Raw genomic sequence first — 14312 nt, 5'->3', positions numbered from 1 at the left:
TGTGTTCCCCACAAAGTATGCCCCACCATTACCAAACAATGCCTTCCCTGTTCTCTCGACTCTGATGTCTGCTGTTCACTGCCCTCAAAGCTGCTTCAAGAAGCCTAACTTGCACCTCTGGAAAGGGGGCTCTTGTACTGTTCCCAGAACCAGAATGTTGCCTCCCAAAACCCAAGTTCCATAGTGTCATTTTGCCTGCCAATATCTTCAAACTACATGAAGTCATTCCCAAAAGGATTGTTACATTGAAAACAAAAGATCAGTCCTGAAAACTGAGGTTCACATAGTTAACATATGAAACTCAGTTTTGAGTTTCCAAACAACCAAAGTTAAATATACAACTCATTATAACCCATGTCTGGTATACTGGTGATATGCTTTATCAAGCAGACTATTTCTTGGTATTAAGTTCGGAGCAAAACTTACCATGCGGGTCTTTCTTTCTTGTCTGGAGTATTATCTTTAGACCAGTAGTTCTCAACCAGGAGTGATTTTTGCCCCCTTCCCAATAGCAATATTTGGTAATGTCTGTGTTGTGTCACAACTGAGAGGTGTTACTGGAATACAGCAGGTAGAGGCCAGAGATGCTGCTAAACATTTTCTGATGCACAAAGATAGGCTCCCACAACCAAAAGTTATCTGGATTTAAGTGTCAATACTATTGAGATTGAGAAACTAGCTTTAGACCCAGGTGAGACGACCTCCCACCTTAGGACCCATGCTTTTGAAGGCCCTGAATGCCACAAATACATATTTATCAAAGAGCATGTGGTGCCTCTGTCACTCAGAATGTGGCTCTGAGGACCACGGTAAATGTCCTTAAACATGTACCATTGTGACTAGGAAAATTCTCCACATCTTTTACCCTATGTTCTTGAAGTAAAAAGGCCCCATGTGCAAGTTTCATGACGGTTTTAAGGAGTTTATTATTACCAATGTCACTAAGAGACATTGCTTCAGAGTACAGAAGAATTTGAGTGGCAGAAGTGGTTCAATAAGAGAAGATACTAATTTGTCAAATCCTTCTCACATGGATGTAATGTGCTCTTGCATAATGAAGTATTATTTCCTAGAAAGGGATATAGAGTAACACGTCCAGCACTCATTTAACTGGGGGAGTGCCTGAAAGATAGAGCTGAGAGGACAGGGAAAATCAAATTTTCAAGAGATAATGAATGAGAATCTTCCCAAACTGGCAAAGAGACATCTACCCTCAGATTTGAGAATCACTACAAATCCAAAACAGGATAAATGCAAAATTACACTGAGCTATGATAAACGTACTATGAGCCAAAGATGAGAAGAAGAGTAAATGTAGTCAGAGAAAAAAGACACATTCCCTTCAAGGGAACAGAAGTAAGATAGCTAACTTCTCCACAGAAACAGGAAGCCAGAAGATAACGTAAGTGATGCCTTCGAAGCACTTAAATAAAAGAACTGCCATCTCCATATTCTATATACAGTGAAAATACCCTTTGAAAATAAAGGTAAAGAAATTTGTGTTGGCCAACCCCCACGTGGCTTACGATTATTTAGAGAAGAGACACACATAAGGCAAATCCCACATTGAATCCCAATTTTTCCCTAAAGTCACTTTTCAAATTACCCTAAAGGGAATGGAGACTAGACCAGTGGCAATCTCACTAGGCAGAAGAAACAGAGGGGAGCATTCAAGCCTTTTAAGATTATTGGGATTTGGAGGGAAAATATTGGAGATGGGGGAGCTCTAGAGTTCCCAAAATCTGTACAAAGATATGTTCTGGAGTCCTTGGTAGCACCTAAATCGCACATGAACAGGACAAGATTTTGGGAGTCTATCAAAGCATAGCTGCTTGAAGACTAATGGTAATGTGGCTTCTGAGGCTCTCTGACACTGCTGTTGGGGTGGGTAATCCACCTGGGGAAAAGAAGTTGTACCAAAAGTTCAGCTCCTGATCCCTGCCTTTCTTTCTGTCCTTGGCTCCAAAAAGTCACAGCTTTACTAGCCCTCCAATGCTTCAAACCTTTTTTTTTCTCCCTTTTGGTACTGGGGATTGAACCCAAGAGAACTTTACCACTGAGCTACCTCCCTAGCTCCTTTTCATTTTTTATTTTGAGACAGAATCTCACTAAATTGCCCAGGCCAGCCTCGAACTTGCAGTCCTCTTCCTCCGCCTCCCAAGTCACTAGGATTACAAGCTTGTACCATTATGCCCAGCTTCAAACATATATTTTATATTTTAGTCTCCTTTTTCTACTTATTCTCAGTGGGAAAGATGATTCAAAGTAAACATGCTTACCATTGTCAGAAACAATTCTTCTTGTCTACAAAACATTTTGAAAAAAGAATTTCAAGGCCTAAATCAATAAGGATGCATAATCATGTCCACAGGAGACTCAATATTGTAAAAGATGCAATTCTGCCCAAAGTAATCTGCATGCAAAGCAGCTCAATTTAAAAGAAAAATCCAACTGAGGGTGGTGGATGAAATTTGGCTGTTGATTCTAAAACTTATAAGGAAATACAAAAGACCAAAAAAAAAAAAAAAAAAAAAAAAAAAGATATTTGTGAAGAAAAAAAGAGTACAATAGAAGCTTTGCTTTCTGGGTATCAGAACTTACTATAAATCTCTAGTAATTAAAATAGTATGATACTGTCACAAAGATAGACAAATAGAAAACATAAATAGAAAAAAAGGGCCCAGAAACAGGCTCACACATACACAGATTCTTGATTTATGAAAAAAGCAGCAGTAGGAAATGACAGTTCTTCAGGTGGATTGTAGATCCATGAAACACAAAATAACAAACCTTCTAGAAGATACCATAGGAGAACATTTTGATGACTTAAGTATGGGAAGACTTTTTAAAACAGAAAGCAAAAACAAATTAAAGAGAAAAAGTTTACAAACTGTACTACCTTAAAATTATCCATGTCCATTCATCCAGACACCACAAGAGAGTGCAAAGCAAGCCCCAGAGTGAGAGAAAAGATTTGCACTGCATGTAATCCACAGGAGGCTGCTTGGAGGAACCTTTTTGAGCTCTGCCTCACATCCTCTCAGTTCACATTTTACTCTGTTCCTGCAATGCTACTGCTGCAGGATTGGACACACTTGTCCTTCTGTCCCTGCTACCTCCAGGTGGGGTTCACGTGAGATCACAAGTCTGGGTCTGGAAAGTGAGGGCCCTAACACCCCACGGGGGTTCCCTTGGTCAGTGGGAGTGCTGGACTAAAGTATAAGTATGGCTTAATGGCTTAAGACTGTGTCGTAACTCAGGTGGATAATTTTGAGTGCATCCTACACAGCCCCTCAGAAGGTCTCAGTGAGATTAAACCCACATTTTCCACAAGAGTGAGTGACTCAAGAAGACACTCTTCTTTGATTTCCTTCCTTTCCTTTCTACTTCTGTTCCCTGGGATATTTCCCAAATAAATGATTTGCCTACAAGCTCTTGTTTCAGGCTGTTTTCTGGGATAATTTAGTCTAAATCTTTTTTTCCAGAACCCTACAATTCACTAAGAAAAAGACACTGACAGCTGCTTTACAAAAAGTGAAATCCAAATGGTCAATGAACATTTTTAAAAGTGTTCAACATCACTAATAATCAGAAACATGCTAATTGAACTTATTTCATAGTTATCAAAATGACATTAAAAAATTAATGAAAGATTTTGGTAAGTATATTAGATACCCATCACTATGTAACAAATTACCCCAAGATTTAATGGCTTAAGACAATAAACACTGATTATCTCAACATTTCCACAGGTTAGGAATCTGGGCTTAGCTGGCTACCTCTCTCTCAGGGTCTCTCGCAAGTCTGTAATCAAGGACACAGCCTCAAGATTTAACTAGGGGAGGCTCCACTGGCAGAGGATCCTCTTACAAGCTCACTCATGGAGGTGTTGCAGGTCCCAAGTCCTCATGCTGGCTGTGGGTCCGTGACATCAGCTCCTCGCTGGATGGGTCTCCACAGGTTAGTGCATAACATGGCTTCCTCATGGTAAGCAAGTGAAAAAGTGAGGAAGGGTGCCCAAGACAGAAGCCATAGTCTTTCTGTAACCTCATCTTGGAAGTGACATCCCATTATCTTCTGTCATATCCTATTCAGTTGAAATGCATATGAATGAGCTGGTTAGCTTTGGCCCACACCTGAGAAGAAGGGGTTAGACAGGGTGAACATCAAGAGTATCTGTGAGCCATCTCAGAAGCTGCCTATCACAGTGAATGTGGGAAACATAAATTAGTACTACTATTCTAGAAAAGAGTTTGGCACTTTCCACCTAAGTGGAAAGCTCATATACCTATGAGCTACCCCTAGGTATATACCAAAGAAATGGGTGTAGCAAGAGACACATAAAATGTTTATGGCAGCATTATCTTTAGTAGCGCCCAGCTGGGAAAACCCAAATGTCCTTCAACAGCACAAGTAAATGCTGAATATACATTTGATGGGATACCAGATAGTAGCAAAAATGAGTGAAATATGGCTATGTGCTACATTCATATCATAAACATGATATTTAATGGGGAGAAGCTGGACATAAAGGAATGCATTCTTTATTATTATATGTATACACATTTCAGAAAACAAATTGAATTCAACTATAGTCATTTGGTGATGCTTGCTTAAGACAGTAAAACCGTAGAGAAAAGCAAGTCAGTGGAGTCACTCTGTTTGGGGCTAGGGGTGGGCCTGTGAGTGGGCAGGGCAGGAGAAGGACAGCCATGCCCTGGCAAGTTGTCTCCTGAATGAGTGTGGTTACACAGCTGTTTGCTTTCTAATTGCTCATGAACTAACATTGACATTTGTGTACTGTCGATGCATACATTGTGCTCTGCCATAAAGAAAGTCTTCACAAAACTGCATACAAACCCACATCCTATCATCCAGCCAGGCACAAAAGCGGACCTTGCTGAGGGCCTGGCCTAAGTAAGTACTCATGCCTGTGAGCCAGTGTCTGTTGCGAGTCTCCTTCAGGCAGGAAATCCAGGGCATCTTCCTGTATGTCTAGTCCCTTGAACATGCCAGGAACTGGAAGGAAGGGAAGGCCCTGCCATTCCCAGCAGGGTTTGGCCCTGAAAGCTGAGGCCTCTCTCCCTGTGAGAGGTCTAATCTTCTCTGGTCATGGCAGGAAGCAGGGAGCCTAAGCGGGAGAGGGGTTGGCTGAGAGGACTTGGTGTCAGGAGTCAGGGATAGGGAGCCCTTTTGGGGCAGTCACTGGAGCTCAGCTCTCAGAGACAACCTGCCTGCCTCCTATGGCCTTAGTGAGAAGACACCAAAACCTTCTCTAACTACCCTCCCCCGACTTCAATGAAAGGTCAAGGGAATTTTCCTCCTCTTTAAATGGAACGACTCTTTCTTGGGTGCAGAAAGAATTATTTATCAGGTGTTCACGGCACTCCGCATGCCTTTACAGGGCCCAGCCGTGCTCTGAGGCACAACAGACAACTTTCTTCCTGAAAGCTCGATTTATAGGCCAACTTCAAAGCCCAGGTCCTCAGAGCAGGGCAGGAAGCTCCAGTTTGGGGACTGACATCAAAGGGACTGCACAGGTTGATCTGATGTCAGGTGGACGGTTGCAGGGCTGCAAGAGGAGGCCTCCAAGGACTTGCCTGTCCTTGGCACCTAAGAGCTCAGAGAAGCAGTTTGGCAGTGGCCTGGCTTCCTGAATCCCAGATTCAAAATCCTTAGGCCACTGCAGATTCACTGTCATAGAAAATGGCAGACAGAGGATGAGGACAAAAGACTAGGACAGACGTGTAGCAGACAGCCCTAAACCTGTTTATCCTGCAAAGTCAGGAAAAGAAAACGGGGTTTAAAATGGAAGAACCACCTTGAGCCCTGCTGCTTGTAAAGGATCAGACACAAGGGCAAAACCAGCATAGTGAACACTTATTGAGAGCTCCCAAGCCAGGTACTGAGCATAAGGATCACCTCACAGTGATCCAAGTAATACTATTAGTCTCATTTTTCAGATGAGGAAACAAGTTTAGGGTAGTCAAGTGAATTGCCCTAGGCCACAGAGTGAATTCCTCAATCCTGCTTCTACATACTGATCAAGGAACCTAGAAAAAAGGAATTAGGGATGCTTTCTGAGGGCTAGAGTATAAAACGCATAACAGAGTAGAGAAAGGCAAAGTCATCTGAGAAAGAGAGCAGTCTCAGCGGGGCATGGTGGCACATGCCTGTAATCCCAGCAACTCAGGAAGTTGACACAGGAGGTTCACAAGTTCAAAGCCAGCCTCAGCAATTGAGTGAGGCCCTAAGCAATTTAATGAGACCCTGTCTCAAAACAAAAATAAAAAGGGCTGGGGTTGTGGGGATGTGGTTCAGTGGTTAAGGGGCTCTGGGTTAAATATCCAGTATGAGAGAGAGAAGGGGGAGTGGGAGGAGAGAGAAGAGAAGAGGGGAGAAGAGGGGAGAAGTCTCCCTGGCCAACAGGCCTTTACTTCTTCATTCAGACATTTGTTCATGGAACAAATCATTTCTTAGCACCTACTTTGTTATAGACATTGTTGTGGATAATAGGATGACATAATGAACAATCAATGTCCTTGCTCTCAGGAAGCTCATGATCTTATATAGGAAATAGGCAACAAAGAAATAAAGAATAAAAGTGTGATACACGTTAAATGACTATAACTTAAATGTAGGTAAGCAATAACCAATATGTGTATTTTGTTAGTTGTTCCTATGGAACCAGGAACCATTACTAGCATTTTCTATGTATTAATTCATTGACTTCTTATGACTCTACTGAGGTAGGTATCAATATAATCTCTTGACAGATTAGGAAACTAAGGCATAGAGATCTGAAATAATTTGCCTAAGGTCACAGGGCTGGCAAACCAACATTTGGTTCCAGGGTACCAAGCTCCAGGGTCTATGCTTGAACCCCCTGACTGAACTGCCACCTTAATATGGCAGTCTCCCTACTAACAAGAGGCTGGCCAGATAGGATCCAGAAGCATGGGTATCAGATCTATGGAATGGAAGGATCCTGCAGTAGAGACAGTCCCTCTGGCTGGTGCAGCTCAATGGCATCAGGTCTCTCCAAGCCTGCCCTAGTCTCAAGACTGTCAGGGAACCTTACAGTCCACAGGCCAGAGCTGGATATACGGCTTTATATGATGATATTGGAGTCATATAATGTAGAAAAGCATATAGTTGTGTATATACAGAGAATCTAATACATAATAAGCATTTCATAAATGGTAACCAGCATTATTATTAACCATGATAATAATCCAGGAAGCTACTCTGATCTGATGTTAGTGGGGCTTCAAGTATGAGGACGAATTTCAGGAAGGGGAGAAATGCTGGCGTGTAACTGTGATTGTGCATCCTAGGCCCCTCTGCCATCCCCTCCCACCAAGTGCCAAGTCCAGTGCATCCATTATATGCTCACATGTCTTCACTTCAATAGTTCCCCATGGACTTGCTCTACTCATTCTCTTAAAACTTTCTCTGGGTCTCTGCATTGTCACCCCAGGGTCAGCTCTCCTGGAATAGCAAGAAATGGGGATGTGGGAGGCAGAGGTAGGCACCACAGCCCACCCATATCTCCAATCCCGCCTTCCCCAAGCAGTCAGCAAACACCTGTGGTAGTGGGCACTGAGCGAGGGGCAGCTGCCTGGAGCCCACAGGCTGGGCAGATGAGGCAAGTGAATGGGGGCAGACACTGTATGGCACTGATTGGCAACAGTCACAGAAACCGTCCCACTTTGTGAAGCTTGTGCTCTAAGCAATTGAGAATGTGGATGAAGTGATCCTGCCAATTCCAGACTTAACTTTTAAAGGCCTGGCAGATTTGCTTCCCTGGGAAGCCAGGTCAGGTCAAAAGTCCAACTTCCAGAAGCCCTTCGTGCTCTAAGAAAGACCAAGCAGTTACCTGGAGAGGACAATGGAGAAAGAGTGGTGCCCAGCCATGCCAGCATGCCCAGCTATCCTGCTGCGGGTGGCTCGCAGGTGAGTAAAGGAGCCTCTGTGGACATTCCAACCCCTGAAGATCTTTCCAGCTTAGCCTAGCCCAGATGGTAGAATCATGAGAAATAATAAACTCCTGTGGTGTTGAACCACCATGTTTGGGGACCATTTAACACACAATGGATACCTGAAAGAGGGCTGAGTTCTGAGTGAGGAGAGGGACGCAGAAGATGCGAGGGCCAGGTAAAGGAGCACAAGCAGCCCTCCTTTGAGGCCCAAGAGATTAAAAACAAGGGAGCAAAACTTCTCCCACTCGTGTGCAGATCACAGCCTGGGCTTAGCAGAGAGAACCAGTCATCAATACTTCAGGGGTTTGCAGCTTGGGGAGGAGGCCACAAGCCAGGAAGGGACAGCTTTCCTGGAGTGCAGGGGCAGTGGTGAGAGGCCACCCTGGGTCAGCTTCATGGCTGGCAGACATCTAAAAGCTGCAAGTCGGGGAACTCAAACTAGCAAGGACTGTTGACAATTTATATGAGGTATGTCTAGGGACTCCCAGGAGTGATCAAGGACTAACTGAAGCCCCCATGGTGAGCAGAACTGGGAAAGGCCAAGAAGTCTGAGTTGTTGCTGTCATTGGGACCTCCTTTGTGCTCACTGGCTAGTGTGGCCTCTAGAAACACAGGTAACAGCAGGAAGGCCTGAAAATGATAGCCAAGTAAACGAATATCAACATGTATGTGGTCTCCCAGGACTAGGTGGCAGACTCTGGAGGGAGCCAGTATTTCCACAATGTGGGCAGAGATGGGCCCAGAGAACCACTGTTTTTTTACTGTGATCCTGACCCCATTGTGATTCCCCTGGGTCCACTGTCTTCTAGACTGAAAATTTGAAAGGATTTTGTTAAGATATCCAAACCCCTGGGTTCTTTCCATGAAGGACCTGGTTTTCCAGCTCCTCCTAGGTACAAATCTGCCTCTGAGCCCAAATTTTGGGTCTAGGAAGAAGATGCTTTCTAGAGCTGAGAGGCCTCCGGAGACAAGCAGAGACAGGTCGTCAAGAAGCCAAGAATTTAGTCAAAAGTCCTGTTCTGGATCACGAGGGCCTCCCTACAAGTGGGGAGAATGAGATTCTGTGTATAGTTACAGGGCTCTGGGCCAGGATGCCACATAGGACTGTGGCTACTACCCACACAACTAGCAAAACATCCAATGATATCAAACTGGTTAACGATCGAGACACAGCTCAGAGCAAAGATCGATCAATTTGATCTACTCAGGGCTAAGGGACAGAGGCAAAGTGTGTGCATGACTGTGGACACTTAGAGTCACTTCCCATCTGATGCTGGGGCCTCAGCCAAGGGGCTTTGCATTTCTGGTTCTAAGGCAGAGTGAGGGGAGACAGTAAGTGGCTGAGCAGCAAGGAGACTTTCACTCTGGAGTTAGATACAACCCTCCTCCATCAGAAGGAGTCCCCAGTGAGTGTTTCTTGGCTTGAGCAGCTTAGCCATGAAGCTTCTTCCCCATTGCAAAACTGTCCCCCTTGTGCTCAGGTAGGTCACTTTTAGGGTCTATGTTGCTTCCAAGCCTGGGGTTCAGCCCAAGGCCAAGCTGGTCCACACCCTCCAGCCACAGCCTCAGCCTTCACCTCCAGCCTCATCTGCATTTAACATGCCTTGTTGGGCTGTGGCAGAGAATACTCAACAGACTCATATTAAAAATGCCCTTTAAAATTCAGAAGCTTTGAACTAAAGAAATACCTCAAGAAGTTTTCATGGAAAGTTCAGCTCTGCTGGTTCAATTCACTACACTTAGATGCACCTTTTCAAATAATAGGGAAAAAATGTAACAGGGTCAGACCCAATCAATATGCTTGTTCAAACAGAATTGCGGGGACTGTGATGTGCACACATTTTGTGCTCTGCCTTTGTACCCCGCCACTCACTCTGAAGAAAGGTTTCTTTGCTAGGGGAGCAATGAAAGTGGTAGCCTTTTGAGTGGAGGCGGCAAAGCAATGGCGTGTTTACCGCGCTGGGAGGGGCTGCCATTTTTCATGTCTTCCCCAGCCTGTCTCTTTGTTCTTTTCATAACGACATGCAACCCACATTGGCAAAGTCCCTTGCACAGCCCAGCATCTGACGCCGAATTGCAAGCAGAGGGCTCCTAGGATTGGTCTGCCATGTCTCAGTAATATGATTTGTGGATTAGACAAATAATTTGCTTCTTTTCCCACCCTTGGTGAGAACACAAAAGTACTTACCATGGGGTATGATGGAGTACTTTGCCACAGCTGTGGGAACCTCCCAGAACCCAAAACAGGCTCCTCTCTGACCGAGTCAGGGCCTGTGTATACTTCTGTCCGTCTCCACACTTTCCCTGCCCAAACTGACCCAGAACACCTTCAGGCCCCTGGAGAATGCCCATGGGCAGACAGATGAATCCCTGGCCTTAGACTGTCATCTAAAACAGCCAGGAAAATTCTGAAGAATACAGTTTACCTGAAGGCAGATCTCAGAGGGAGGGGAAGGAGTCTGTTATAGTTTACACACCCCCAATCAGACACCAAGGCAAGCAGAATGGACAGCAGGGAGGGAACAAGGAGCTCGTTTTCAGTATCCACACTAGTCTGGGACATCTACTTCATGTGGACTCAAACTATACATACAAGTATAATCATTTAAACAGTGTCCCAGACATGTTGAGAATACTGGCAGTTCTGGAGATTTAAGTAGGGATTAGGAAAAAAAAAAAAGATTTTATTCCTAACTCTTGTTTAAGACTAGATCCTAAAATACTCTTGTTGGTTCTTGCTAAAGACAGATATCCTAGGTCCATCCTGGGCCTGGGTTAAAGGAATTAAAAATTCGACAAGTGGATGCAGAAACATATTCATGTCCCCTTTGCCAATTGCAATTCCATTGTTTAAAACTTGGCTTAGGCCCTGGGGTTCCCTGTAAGAAGTGAAGTTGGAATTGCTGGGCCACATGGAGATCCTCAGAGCTATCCCCATCCTTAAGTATGCCTGGTCAGCCAGCGTTTTCACAGATGGCTGCATCTTACCTCAGGTAACCAGAGTCCTCTTGAGGGGTTGAGAAGGACAAGGCCATGCTGCCTCTTACACAGATGTAGCTGGGATGTGCCTTTTCTGAACCACAAGCGCTTTCAGCTGAGTCTGAACTGAGGGCCTGTCACTCCTCTCTGCAGACTGAAATGTTGGCCATGATTCTCATACAGCAGGCTACATGTCCTTGCTGATGGTGTCCTCTGGAAACAGCAGCTAGTTAGAGAGTTGCCATGTTCCCTCATATACAGGATTGTATGTGTGAAAGAGAAACAAACCAAGAGTATAAAAACTGTTGACATGCTTTCACTGAGAAAATGTCTACAGATGGCTACCCTGTGAGTTGGGGACTGCCTCCTATGGATTTTTGTTTGTTTTTATTTTTGTTGGGAGGCCACTGCACCACTCAATTATGGAATCATCCTCCAAAACTGTCCCTTTCCATTGGTTATTGTGCGGTCTCCAAGTAATGTTCAAAACTGGAGTATTTTTCACTTTAAAATTAAAAAAGAATCAGTGGCTAAAAAAGCAGCAGTTTCCTTTGTCTAGAATGCCTTGGAATCTACTTTACCCAGTTTAAATAATTGGGAAGTCACTCCAAACCTCGGATGCTCTTCTTGGCAGTGTAGAGAAACTGCCGTAACAACAATCCTGGAAATAGACACATCCCTAGACCAAACTGGCCTCTTGCCTTCCTTTTTAAGCATACATCACAAGTCAAAACGAATTAAATACAAATCCAGTTTGCAATGGTCCGTCACTAACCCGCTTCATTGGAAGGAGCCAGTGGCATGTGGGTTGGAAGTGGGCCCATGGCGTCCCCTGTGCTATCTGGGATTGGATTGCAGTCTGCCTGCCAAACCAGCCCCACACAGGAGTCCACAGCTCGGCGGCTCCTAGGCTGGGTGGGGTGGGAGCCTCCCGGAGCAGCTGCCAAAGCACAGCCAAGGGCCCAGAAGCCAACCCCCCTTTCTTGAGGCCTCCAAAGTCAATCAAGTGTCCAGGAACTGTCATCAGGAGAGGATTTTCATAGGTGAACACAAGCAGGGGTGAGAGCTGAAAAGTGAGGACTTTCCCAAGAACTGGGAAAAACATTACCAGCACCACTTGTGGAAGAACACAGCCAGCAAGAAACAGGAAACATATCAGGTTAATATTTTAATCTGTACATCACATTTTTTTTTGCAAACCATTACACCTTTAATAATTAACTGCTTCTTGCAAAATAGTCATTTCATTTTTTTCAACAAAATCTTATAAAGGCAAAAATAAAATTTTATTTTGGCAAATGTCGTGAAGTTGATACTGGCAGCATATGGAGTTAGTTAAAAATAGACAGCAACTTCTAAATATATTCAAGATTTTTGTTTTTCTGAGCATAAAGATAAATTTTGATTTAAAGTGTGGCTCCACCCAATAGAGGTTTTTGTTTCTGTTTTTTTTCTTTTAAGCATCATTTTCTGTATAGAAAATATCATGATACAACTTAAATAAAGGATCATAAACACTGTGCCTGGCTTGGTAGCCTCCTCCTCATTTGGGTCTGAAAGTCAAGTCCAAGTCCTGCCATGGTGGCCCTGCTGGTGACAGGCCCATGAGGGATGGTGGGGAGCACATTGCTTGTTCTGTTGCCACCAGACCTCAGTCCTAGAGCAGCTGACCTGGGGCTCTCCAAGGCAGGCAGCCAATGTTCCTAACACAGCCTGCCTGGAGGGAAACATTCAGTCAGGGATTTTTAGGCTGATGCCACCTAGCATGGAGCTTATTGCTACAATACAAAAAAGTTGATTCCTCTTACCTTTTCTGTACCTCAAAATGTATTTTTTTTTTTTTTTTTAATTAAAGCAAATTGCTTTTCTTCTGAGAAGAACCCTTTGCTAAGGGAACCTCCTAGGCAGGTTGGAGAGGCCAATGCTCTTAATCACAATGTTGTCCCTAAAAAAAAACCAAGGGCCAAAGCATAGACTTGGGTTCCACCTGCCTCCTGGTGGAATTTCACTCAGAGCTGGTCATCAGATCAGGTCAGGTCAGGTCAGTTCAGGGATGGCTCATCTCAGCAGCCAACAAGCTTAATGCTGGAATCAATCATAAGTACATTGTCAAATCCAACTTTCCCCTGAGTTCATCAGCCTCTTCTTGCCCTGCCCTTATCCCTACCACCCACACTTATGGTCTGAATCTGTATGTGTAGCTACAAAATCCTGCATTCTCACCTTTCCAGTCACTCAGCCCTTGAAGTGAACATTATAAAATATATTGTTTCTAAAATACAGTGTCAGTATTTTACAGTGTGTATCAAAAGTGCTTTTGTTGCAAGTAAAAACGAGTCTGAGTTGAAAAAGTAAGTGGTGTGTGTTAGGACTGAGCGCCAAAGGGATCATCCCATGATTGGAGGACTGCTCCTTCTTCCAGCCAGAACCCCTGATCAGCTTGAAGGGGTTTCCTTGGGGGCAGAAAAGCCGATCTCCTGGGAGAAAGCTGATTCCACTGGGTCCCTGGCTCAAGGCTTCTCTGCACAGTGGGTCACGGGTCTGTCACTGCCTGGGCTGGCAAAAAGCACATGAGATGATGAGAGGTTGTCAGGATTCCTGCTCATGTCTGTAGAGTGGGCAGTGGGCATGTCTGTGCACACACGACAGAGGATGGCAGACAGGCTGACAGAGCAGTAGAGAAGAGGGCTTGGGCAATGCGGCCGCTGCTGAGGGACCATTGGCTTCTATGACTCTTTGGTTTGGGGCCTCATCCTCCCTCTGATTCTAGGAAATATACCAGACACATGCAGGTCCCTAAACTGGGTCTCTGTGCAATAGAGCAAAGAACCTGAGCAAGACTCTGGGGTCCAGTTATGGCCCTGCCCTTCATTCATTGAATGACTCTGGATAACTCAGTCTCTCATTTTTCTAATCTAAAACTAGAGGATCATACCACCCTCCAAATGAAGCAGTGAGGGGAAGAGAAATGTAGATGTATTACAAAAAGAGAATTCAAGGACTAACAACCAAGAAGCGGCGGGCAGCGGGGCGGGGGGTGCGGGGGGAGCCTCTTTCCTGTCTCTCTGTGTCTGAGTGGTATTATCCCTCTCAGATCTCTAAGAGGAAACCACACCCTACCATGTTCCTGGCAGGTCCCTAAAGCATTTACAAAGGACCCAGCTGAAGCATCTCCCCAGAACGCCTCGTTCTGGGCTTCTGCTCCAAACCTAAGAGTTAGGCCCAAGAAGGCTGACCTCTTCCTTCCATCCTCAGGCAGACTTGGCCAGGGAACCAAAGCATAGGGAATGTCCAGGCTAGAAGACCCCTGCCAAAATCACACTTCCACCCCTCACAACACAAATAGTGTCC

At 44.7% G+C, this 14312-nt stretch overlaps 1 protein-coding gene across 18 annotated transcripts in view; it reads right to left on the bottom strand.

Moving 5' to 3' along the window:
* PLEKHA7 (pleckstrin homology domain containing A7) overlaps positions 1-14312 on the bottom strand; it is a 243759-nt gene that overhangs the window by 12460 nt on the left and 216987 nt on the right. For 17 of the 18 annotated variants that reach the window (XM_079103686.1, XM_079103687.1, XM_079103688.1 and 14 more), the window contains one exon: positions 12117-13517. Coding sequence is in view for 4 of the 18 variants with exons in the window: in XM_079103699.1 (XP_078959825.1) it covers positions 13495-13517 (23 nt within the window). In the remaining 14 variants the exon portion in view is untranslated. Of the gene's footprint in view, positions 1-10970; positions 13518-14312 lie in introns of those variants that run through there. The other variant, XR_013757713.1, reaches the window with a different exon arrangement.

The sequence above is a fragment of the Sciurus vulgaris genome (genome assembly GCF_902686455.1).
Source record: "Sciurus vulgaris genome assembly, chromosome: 11".
NCBI lineage: Eukaryota > Metazoa > Chordata > Mammalia > Rodentia > Sciuridae > Sciurus > Sciurus vulgaris.
Note: the sequence above shows the minus strand (reverse complement) of the source record. Positions and strands in the feature narration are given on the sequence as shown.